The sequence below is a fragment of the Brachyistius frenatus genome, unplaced genomic scaffold (genome assembly GCF_029030835.1).
Source record: "Brachyistius frenatus isolate BFR_SWC_R1_liver_20210118 unplaced genomic scaffold, ASM2903083v1 Contig_11, whole genome shotgun sequence".
NCBI classification, from domain to species: Eukaryota; Metazoa; Chordata; class Actinopteri; family Embiotocidae; genus Brachyistius; species Brachyistius frenatus.
This window is the reverse complement of record NW_027210610.1, coordinates 4,843,872-4,854,479: the sequence shown is the minus strand read 5'-3', so window position 1 is coordinate 4,854,479 and position 10,608 is coordinate 4,843,872. Positions and strand designations below refer to the sequence as shown.

Genomic DNA, 10,608 nt, shown 5'->3' with positions numbered 1-10,608 from the left:
ATGGCAGACAAGGACAGCGTGGAGAAATACCTGGAGAACAACCCGCAGTTCGCCAAAGAGTATTTCGATAAGAAGTTGCGCGCTGAGGCCCTGACCGCTGCCTTTTCTGCACCCCTCGATGTCAAAGACACCGCTTCGTTCAAAGATGTTAACGCTGTGCAGGAATCCGCCATCATCTTCGAGCTGATCCAGGAGCTGCAGAAGCAGGGAACCATGGAGGAGTCCCTTCACAAAGTGTTGCAGAGAGTGGCCCTGATCTTACAGGCCGACAGGGTCAGCTATTACGTGTGCCGAGGAAGAAACGGAATACCCGAGCTCTCCTCTTGCCTCTTTGACGTGACTCCGACGTCCAAATATGAGACAAACCTGATCCATCCGCAGGCTGAAATTGTCTTCCCTCTTGACATGGGTATTGTTGGTCAAACCGCGACTTCCAAAAAGCCACAAAATGTCCCTGACGTCTCAAAGGTGAGAAGTTGTACTTGAAGGGCTGTAACGGAGGCTCCAAAAAAAACAAGTGGCCATAACAAAACAGTGGACTGTTTGTCTCTAAATGTGCGAAGAATCAGATTACCTAATATGTCACAGATGACTAAATTACAGCCACACTTGTTTATATTCACTGCAGGCCTGGAAAAAAAAAGTTCTAACTATCTTTATTTGTAGCCGAACATACATAATGTGATTTTGCTTTGGAAATAAGTGAAACTTAAATACTGACAGTGACTAAAGCTATATTGTGGATGTTTTTCATTATATAATTGAACCTTAATTTGTTATACTTTAGTTTTCATACACTCTACAGTATTTTCTTCTTTGCCACGCAATATAGAATATTTTTTTTGTAAAATTCAGCAAATATCCTCATTATTTGTTATGTGACACTGCATGGTGTGTTACCATATACCATGATGAAGTAGCTGCTGACCCATCTTGTAAATCGAGAAATGTGAACGCAGCAGCGGCTGTCTTCTTGGGAATAATAATTGCTGATCTACGGAAAACTAATGTATTTAAAAATGAAATATTAGACAGCACAATGTCTACTAAATGAAAAAGTCAATGCTCATGCATGTTAATTTTTTCAATTTGGCAGGTAACATGAAAAGAATATTGAACTCTATGAAATGAGATGACGAGTATGATTTTGTGTCGTTGTATGCTAGGGTTGTTGTTTTGTGTTTACCTCTGGATTTAAAAGAAATATATTTGATGAACGTGTTTTCTGTTTCTCTCAATCCAGAATTCAAAGTTCTCTGACTTTGTGGACAAACAGACCGGATACAAGACCAAATGCATGCTCACCTTCCCTATGGTGGCTGAAAAAGAGTGCCTTGGAGTCGTCATGGTACTAAACAAAATAGGAGCTGACCAGTTCACTCCAGAGGATGAGAAGGTGAGGATGCACACGTATCTGTCGTGGCTTGCAGAGTGAGGTGCAACGTGGTTGTGCTTTGGAGACTCACCGCTGACACTCGTTGACTGATTTGACCATCAGAGTACCGGGTGAAGAAAGTTTGACCGTATTATTACGCCCTCTTTGTCTCAACATCTAAAACACACCGTGGGAATTCTGTTCACCCTGCGCATGGCTGATTGTCTGCTACTTTAAGAACAAACAGTGCTCAGCCGTATGGAGTGTGCCGCTAAACATAGATTATTGCTGTAATTTGATATCATCAGAAGGGTGCAGTACCCTCCCATTATGTCAGTGAGAGCCAGCCAGACCTGGCTGACTTGGTGCGGCTGCTTTCAAGCATTTGACATGAAAAAAAAAAGATATAATGTTCTGACCAGGAATACGTTGTCTTACCCGCAATCTTACGGGTAAGCAAACTTCGGGTGTCTGCAATCTTACGGCTACGCAAACGAGGCACAATTCCCCTAAAGAGTAAACTGGGTCACATGGAAATGATGGTTTTACAGGCTATTGAGGTTTAGTCTCAGGTGCGGCGGTAATTCACCGGAACTGAAGAAGAGAATTAAGGAGATCTAAGGAGAGGATTGGTGGAAGGGATGCACAGGCCAAAGGCTTTAAGATGTCTATCTAAGATGTCTGGCATGAGAGGGACAGAGAGAGTGATTGCTCACTTCCCTGTCTCCTGACACATTATTTCTATTGGGAGAAAATCTTGCATTTAAAAAAAAAAAAAAAATCAGTATTTAAAAAAAACACACTCATGTTTATTTGATTAAGCATCAAAGGGTTTTGGTAATCCCAATTGTGATGGAATTGTATCAGCCTGCAAATACCAATGAGTTCTATGTCATGTATATAAATCAGTGCACAAAATATGTTTTCTGTGTCAGTGCACTAAAACGACCTTTTGAAAATGGACTCATAAAGAGTTCAAGTCAATAATCACTGATTTGTCCAGTTTCATCATATGTAAGCTGCACTCATCACATTAGTTTATATGGCATATTACATCTTTGTAAGGGGAAATATTGCGCAATTCTACTCAGTTGTGCCACAGTCTTAAATCTTCTGTTGTTTTGATGCAACTTCTCATCTGATTTGGTCCTCAGCTCTTCCACAAGTACATGAACTTTGCTCAAGTCATCACCCTGCAGCATTACACAACCTACATGTTCAATGTGGAGTCCAGGAGGAGTCAGGTAAACTCAACTGCTACTGTTTATCATTTAAAAAGTATACTATGAGTCAGGAAAAGTGGGTGAGAGGGTTGGACAGGAGAGAGTGGACATGTGTCATCATGAGTCACTGATGAATACTGTGCCCCCTGTTAGATACCAGCACAGAACGAGGTTCACACTATACTGCAAATATAATTAAAACGTGTTTTCCTGCATTCACTTTTGCTTCTTTGGCTGCAGGTGCTGCTCTGGTCAGCCAGTAAAGTGTTTGAGGAGTTGACAGACATTGAGAGGCAGTTCCACAAAGCTTTCTACACTGTAAGAACCTATCTACAATGCGAACGATACTCAGTGGGCCTGCTGGACATGACCAAAGAGAAGGTCGGTTCTTCAGAATAGATGTTTTTCTATGGATTTCGTATATGCCTACGGGCCGACATAACTCAAAACTAAAATATTTTCATCAGGAATTTTATGATGAATGGCCGGTGAAACTTGGAGACGTGGAACCCTATAAAGGACCAAAAACGCCAGACGGCAGGGTAACAAATTCGTTTTTCTCTTCATTTAATCAGCTTATTCACACGTTGCTCTTTAATTCTTACTTTGTTTGATTTTTTTGTGTGTGTGTGTGTGTCTAGCACAGTTTAAGGATGATCAGTAAATTTCTAACAGTCGTCTGCTTATTACACAGGAAGTCATCTTTTACAAGATCATTGACTACCTCCTGGAAAGTAAAGAAGAAATCAAAGTCATACCGTGAGTAACTTTGGCACTGAAATCCATACAGTTCATTACGTTGTAAAATACATCATAAGAACAGAACAAACTGTCAGTGGCTTGTGATCAAGAAATTGGAGAACATTACTTGAATTTATTTTTTTCCAAATAATAGTCCTAACTGAGTTTTGACAAATCACAATCAGTCAAATTCACAAATTCAAGGCCAACTGTCATAGCTAAAGAAATGGGAGGCATTTAGTACACTTTAAAATACATGAAACACTTATGCTCATTTACATTCTGCATCAATGTACCATTTGCACCTCAGACTATTTCTGAGGGTTTCTTTTTTTTTTTTTTTTAATGTTGTTTGAAGACTTAACAGGAAGTAATAGCGAAGGGAATTTGCATGGAAAGTGGAGCCTCTGTGGAGGCAGCACCCACATGAAAGTCAGCGCTGTTTAACATGCTTCTCATTCCAGCTCACTCTGTGTGTTCCTGCATTTCTTTCACAGGGGTCCACCTGCAGACCACTGGGCTCTGGTTAGCGGTCTACCAACCTACGTCGCAGAGAATGGCTTTGTAAGTGTCTCGCAGCTGCTGCATTTCGTTATCAGAGTCTCCATAATGATAAAAGAAGAAAAGGGAACTTCAGTCTGCGCGACGACCGATTTCGCAACGCTAAAAAGTCGATAACAAACCTACAAAAACGTCACACGTTCAAATAAAAGCTAGATTATTCCTTACACATAGATGATTCAACTTTTGATGTATTTGAAACAATCTCATGTGTTTGTTTTTATTTGTCCGCCCGCAGATTTGCAACATGATGAATGTGGCTGCAGACGATTTCTTCACTTTCCAGGTGCGAACCCTTTTAGTGTCGTTTATATCGAAGTCACATTAAGTTGTGCTCGGCATCGTTTGTATTCACCTTAAAGCCAATTCCACAATTTGCACACGACACGGAATACACATCTGCACCTGTTCTGATGACGCTGATTTGTGTTCGTCTGTGCATTGAAGAAGATGAGAGCCTAAAATTTGAAACATACGTCCACTTTTTTCAGAAAGAGGCTGTGGATGACACGGGTTTTGTCATCAAAAACTGCCTGTCGATGCCGATCGTCAACAAGAAGGAAGAAATCGTGGGCATCGCCACTTTCTTCAACAGGAAAGACGGCAAACCCTTCGATGAGCACGATGAACAGATCACTGAGGTTGGCGTCCCCTCTGGCTCGCGCTTTACTCCCCGTTCGCGCCTCGTGCTGGATATCGTGATTTTGTGTGTGGGCTCAGTCGTCTCAATGCTCTGCGGGTTTCCTCGGCTTTTTGTCGAGCATGTTGCCGCATAAGTTGGCGTGATGAAAAGGTCCTAAAATAGCAGTGACCTCATGTGAAGTTCGCTGTGGTACCACAGCCATGTAAAGAGAATAAATGTATCTGGGTGATGCAGGGCTGCGGCTAAGTTGCTTCTTCTTTCGGGTGTCTTTTTCTCGCTCTTTCTTAATTTCACCCCGTTTTTTTTTTTTTTTAATTTCTGAACCAGGCCCTGACACAGTTCCTGGGCTGGTCAGTGCTGATCTGTGATACCTACGACAGGCTGAACCGCATGGAGTACAGGAAAGACATCGCCCAGGAGATGCTCTTGTACCAGACCAGATGCACCACAGACGAGATGCAGTCCATTCTGGTCAGTGTCAGCCCGACTTTCTTCCCCATTTTCTCTCCACGAGCATATCTTCGATCTCTCAACATTTGCTCAAAAGGCAATTACAGCCGGAATTTAAAGTAGTCGAAGGGTGATGGACCGTGAGCAGCTTTTTGAGCAGCACTCCTCCATTAGCAGCTTTTACAGGACTAATAGAGGGTCAGATGGGTCATATATCCCTGACACAAGAGTTTAAAAGGTTAGCGCTCAGAGCACCTGTCTGAGGTGACTGAAGACATGACATCCGGATATTTTGTGTGGTTGCGTTTTGATGCACATCAAGGAATTCAGGCAGGTGAATTTTCGCTCTGGATGGCCGCAGCGTGCCCGTGGACAGAACGTAAAATGTCATTTGAAATGATTGTTGTCTCTTTTATAACCAGAACACCAAAGAGAAGTTTGACGCAGACCCTGAAGACTGTGACCCGAAAGAGATGTACAAACTATTGGTACGTTTTAGTTCAAATCTGCAGGACCAAAACCTCTTTTCTTTTCAATCAATATTAAACTGAATTCTATTCAAAAATGTGGGAAAATCTTTTTATTTGTTGTTGGTAAATGGTCTGTACTTGTACAGCGCTTCGTCACCTTTCGGTCTCAAAGCGCTTTTACATGTTAACAATGATGTTGTAATCATGCAGTATTTTTGTACGTTTTCGGGAAGAAATGTTTCATGGGTGCCTTCGGGGTGACCTGCGTTGTGTTTTTTGTTCAGAGAGGGACCTGCCCACCTGCTGACAATGTCAACGGAGAGAATCTGTACCTGTTCTCCTTCAGCGACTTCCCCGTTTCAGAGTTCGACCTCATCAAAGCCGGCATTCGTATGTTCTTTGAGCTCGGAGTTGTCGAAAAGTTTAAAGTTCCCCCACAGGTGAGTCATCTGCTCTCGTTAGGATGTTCTCGCAGGCACCTTTTTTGGGGGGAAATATGTCTCGTATTTTGTCTCATTCACATCTAGGATGATGTTATTTGCTTAAACTACATTAACTGTAAATTAGCTTTAAAAAAAAATGAAAAGTTTTTTTTGTTGTTTTTTGTTTTTTATAGATGATGGGCTGATGTGCAGTTCTTTTATAGTTTTTCCAAATGCTGTAATTGGCATTAGATTAAGTGATTTTTGAAATTCAAACTCACATCAGAATCACAATCACATTGAGCTTTATTGGCCAGGTAGTTTAATACGTACAAGGAAATTGATCTACGGTTGTAACTTCCTGTGTAACTTCACATGTGATCATCCTGTGAAATCATTTGGAATGATTTACCTCTGTCATAAAACATCCGAATTTTTGGATGAGCAAAAAAGAGAAAAGATTCTCCTTCACCTGTGAATCTTTTGGGCAACCGCATTGGATCTTTTTTGCGTAGAACAGAGAAGCAGATGTGACCCTTGATATGACTACCGAGGCACGCCGCGAGTTAGCGAGAATTTTTTTTTTTTTTTTTTTTTTTTAGTAATAATCTGTTGTGTAGCTGTGAAAGCAGAGTGAGCTTCATTGGGCACCGGGACGAAAGCCTTCTTTTAAATCACACTATTATATCAGACTAGGGTCATGGTCTTATAAAAAATATACAATTTTCCATCCTGACCACCTCGTACCTCTGAATAATTCCCTCCCTTTCCCTCTCAGACGCTGACCAGGTGGATGTACACCGTGAGGAAGGGTTACCGTTCCATTACCTACCACAACTGGAGGCATGGTTTCAACGTAGGCCACACCATGTTCTGCTTGCTGCAGGTAAAGCCTACGTAACATCATTAAAAAAAAAAATAATTCTGGAATAACCATACATATTTATAGATGGTCTATCGACACACATATTTGCATATTGAACTGAGCCCGGATCCAACTCTTTCCTCCCCTGCAGACGGGGAGGCTGAGGAAGTACTACTCTGATCTAGATGCCTTTGCCATGGTGGCTGCCGCTTTCTGCCACGATATCGACCACAGAGGGACCAACAACCTCTACCAGACAAAGCAAGTCGTAACCTTTTCTTTTTTTTCCCCCGAGTGCGTTGAGGAATGTGCGTCCGTGTGTCCAACTGCTGTCTTTCTTTCTTGTAGGAGTGCGCATCCTCTGGCCAAACTTCACGGCTCCTCCATCATGGAGAGGCACCACTTGGAGTACAGCAAGACGCTCATGGCAGAGGAGGTGTGACATATTATTCGTGAATACATTCAAATGTCGCGTTTAAACGGTGCGTAGGAAGGGGCGCACACGTTTTGACACATCTCCATCGTCTGTTGCAGAGCTTGAACATCTTCTCCAACCTCCAGAAGCGCCAGTTTGAGACTGTGCAGCACTTGTTCGACGTCTGCATCATTGCCACCGATCTGGCTCTTTACTTCAAGTAGGTTTTCCGAACATCTGGGACGGCACTTAAACTCAGCAACCGTGCCGCAGCTGCAGTTAGTGACAGACGTGAAATAATGCTCGTTAGCTACAGCCAATCGATGCTTGCCTGTCTACCTGTCTCCATTTTCGGATTGACTGTTGGCCTCGTCGCTTTTTCTTCACGCAGAAAGAGAACCATGTTCCAAAACATTGTGAATGCCACAGAGCCGATGCCAGAGGAAAAGGAGGCCATCGCTTATATCTCCAACAACCCCATCAGGAAGGAAATTATCATGTACGTATCTGATTAGAGTCTCTTCAGTTTACTTTGTGAGATTTTTCTGAGACAGCATGGCCCCTGCAGCTCATCAGCACCACTAGCAGAGTTGTCATCTTCCATTCCCTTGACTGACTGTCTGTCTGTCTGTCTGTCTGTCTGTCTGTCTGTCTGTCTGTCTGTCTGTCTGTCTGTCTGTCTCTCACCTCCAGGGCCATGATGATGACAGGTTGTGACTTGTCAGCCATCACCAAGCCCTGGGAGGTACAGAGCAAGGTGGGTGGCCTTCACAGCCTTCACATGGGTCGATGTAAAAATATAAGGCGAAGTTCACTGGCGGTCCACAATGCAAATGGTTTTCGGTGGAGTTTGCTCTGCGAAGATCTGATTCTTAATATTCATATTCATTTCATCCCGTGTCTGCGTCCTCAACCTTTTCATTCAGTTGAAAATATTCCCGGTTTTCGATTCATTATATTCAAAAATATACAGGACTGCGCAGGCGAAATTTAAATTGTGGAGACAGAACAACAAACTAAAACAGTCTGGTTTTAAATAGGTCATGTGCACTTCTGTGTTTGTTGTTACTTTTAGGTCAAATACTAAAGGTTTTACATAAGGTCAATACCAAGTTCCATATTTATAGCTGGTAGAAAAAGATCCTGACCTAATGCGCTGAAATCCCAAGTACATGTAAATCTATGTAAAAATGAAAACTCACAAGATAAAAGAACAGCCTGAGGGGGGAAATGTGTTTGTGTCATTTTTTTTCCCGCTCCCTCTCGTCTTATGTCTTTCAATTTTGTTTCGTCTCCAGGTGGCTTTGATGGTCGCTGCTGAATTCTGGGAACAGGGTGACTTGGAGAGATCTGTTTTGGACCAGCAACCAATTGTAAGAGCTTGTTACCCTTCTTGTGTCTTCTTATCTGTTCTTCTCCTCTTTTCACATTATCCCCGCCTCCCCACCCCCCTGAAAATGTCTCATCTGTGTCCCTCAGCCCATGATGGACAGAAACTGTTCCGAACAGCTACCCAAGATGCAGTGCGGTTTCATCGACTTTGTGTGCTCATTCGTATACAAGGTAATAAATAGATCCTCCTGTAGTGCCTCCCCAGTTCTCCCAAGACATTTTTTTTTTTTTTTTATTTTTTTTAGCATGCTCATTTTGAAAATAAAAGGGGAGGTGACAGATGTTGAGGCTCGGATTTTGTAAAAGGGAGTTCAGTCTGCGTTGCAATTGTTCATCTTTACCTACACTCACAGTGTAATGGGAGTGTAATGAGTTCATGCTGCATTTACCTCCCAGTAAAGCAACGCCAGGCACCATTAAAAAAAAAAAAAAAAAAAACATATTCTTACCATGAATTATTTTGATTTTAGTTTGTGGGAGCTTTACAACAGTAAAAGCGACTAAACTGCGACAATAGCCTTACTCCGAGGCTGTATAGCGTGTGTGACTTTTATTTCCAAGGTGATAACATTTTATTTTTTTAAAACCTCCCCCAACAACTCATTAAACACTAACTTGTAAAGCCCGGCGTGAATGCTAAATTTGTAATTAATACCTAAGTGTCAGAAAGAGGAGTAGACGCGGCGATCGAGCTGAATAACTAACGCTGTGTATATGGGGAATCAAAACATCATTGTTTATAATGCCGTCTGGGAACATTTTCCTACAGACTACCAAAAAAAAAAAAGCCATTGAGTCAATTAATTCCTCACGCGGTCTCATTTTTTTTTTTTTAGCTCTACAGAGGTGCTGTTGTAGCTTCAGCCTCCTTAGGCTCTCTAACAGGACGTATCGAGATGAACCTGTTGAACACAGCTGGAATGTCAGCCAGCTGTTTGTCAGTCACGATGGTATTTGGTCGATAACACACAAATATGCTACATCCATGACAATGACCGTGTGCCCGTCGTCCCTGTGTACCGGTGGTGGTGGTGGTGGTGGTGGTGGTGGAGGAAGAGGCGTACTGTGTTATTGCACGGCAACAAACAAACAAAAAAAACCACCCTTCTTCTGAGTTGATCTCCTCAGCATCACGCAGCACGGATAACGCGTGCGAACGCTCAAACGTGCTTTTCCTTCACCTTTCAGGAGTTCTCCAGGTTCCACAAGGAGATCACGCCCATGTTTGATGGTCTGAACAACAACAGGTCGCACTGGAATGCGCAGGCTGAAGTATACAACGCAAAGATGAAGGCCATTGAGGATGAGAAGAAGAAGCTAGAAGAAGAGGAAGCCAAGAAAGGTGATGTCATGTGTACAATGTGTACGATTACCCGGCTGGTGGAAGAACAAATGGTCGGTGTTAAGAGTCCTCCTGTGTCAACACATCTTTCTTATTTATTTGTGTTTATTTAGCTGGTGGTGGTGAAGGAGGGAAGTCAAAGACCTGCACCATCTGTTAAGTTCTCCTTCGGTGCTTGGATCGGGACTGATCTAGACAACACTAGTCTTTCCTTCTTTTCTGCTCCGACAAGTCATCTTCTTGGGTCTCGTCTTCGCCAGCGTAGTTCTCTCTCCGGTTGTTCTCCGTTCACTTTGGTGCATGTCCAGTCCAGAACCTCTGTGGTCTGGTCTGGTTCCGTGTAGGCCTGCTAGTCTAGTGTAGTCAGGTCTGGTCCTGCGGTGCAGTCCGCGTTAGACCAAGCCGAACCATTCTTGTCTTCAAGGAGGAGGAGAGTCAGAAACTTAACGAAGAAGTAATGTTGGGACTGCGGGAGAAGCCGTTTGACTCCAGGACGTGACGTATTTGAATCTTCCTTCTCGCTCTGCTCTGAACAGCCATGGACATTTGAAAATCCCAACAAACGTGTTCAACATACATTTCCCTTTAGCGTTGTAATAACCTGAACATTTTTACATGGTTTGAAACCGCGGTTGGATAAACTCACATGGGTTGATCAAATATTTTAAGAAACAAACCCGTGTGTACGTAGTTGAACTATAGCACTGCA

At 42.7% G+C, this 10,608-nt stretch overlaps 1 protein-coding gene across 1 annotated transcript; it reads left to right on the top strand.

The window, feature by feature from the left end:
* Positions 1-10,115, top strand: pde6c (phosphodiesterase 6C, cGMP-specific, cone, alpha prime). Its single transcript, XM_069691695.1, has 22 exons — positions 1-468; positions 1,244-1,396; positions 2,530-2,619; positions 2,839-2,979; positions 3,066-3,140; positions 3,293-3,357; positions 3,837-3,903; positions 4,139-4,186; positions 4,392-4,541; positions 4,871-5,014; positions 5,416-5,481; positions 5,748-5,903; positions 6,664-6,771; positions 6,902-7,011; positions 7,099-7,186; positions 7,285-7,385; positions 7,557-7,664; positions 7,859-7,922; positions 8,464-8,538; positions 8,645-8,728; positions 9,746-9,899; positions 10,013-10,115. The coding sequence occupies exons 1-22, from the start codon at positions 1-3 to the stop codon at positions 10,057-10,059; spliced, it is 2,562 nt and encodes an 853-aa protein (XP_069547796.1). The 3' UTR covers positions 10,060-10,115.
* The last annotated feature ends 493 nt before the right edge of the window (positions 10,116-10,608 follow it).

Bases quoted from the DNA above. Each gene is read 5' to 3' on its own strand.
- pde6c (XM_069691695.1), top strand. From the start codon at position 1: ATGGCAGACAAGGACAGCGTGGAGAAATACCTGGAGAACAACCCGCAG. The intron at 3,358-3,836 runs GTGAGTAACTTT...TTTCTTTCACAG, and splicing joins GAAGAAATCAAAGTCATACC to GGGTCCACCTGCAGACCACT. The intron at 5,904-6,663 runs GTGAGTCATCTG...TTTCCCTCTCAG, and splicing joins AGTTTAAAGTTCCCCCACAG to ACGCTGACCAGGTGGATGTA.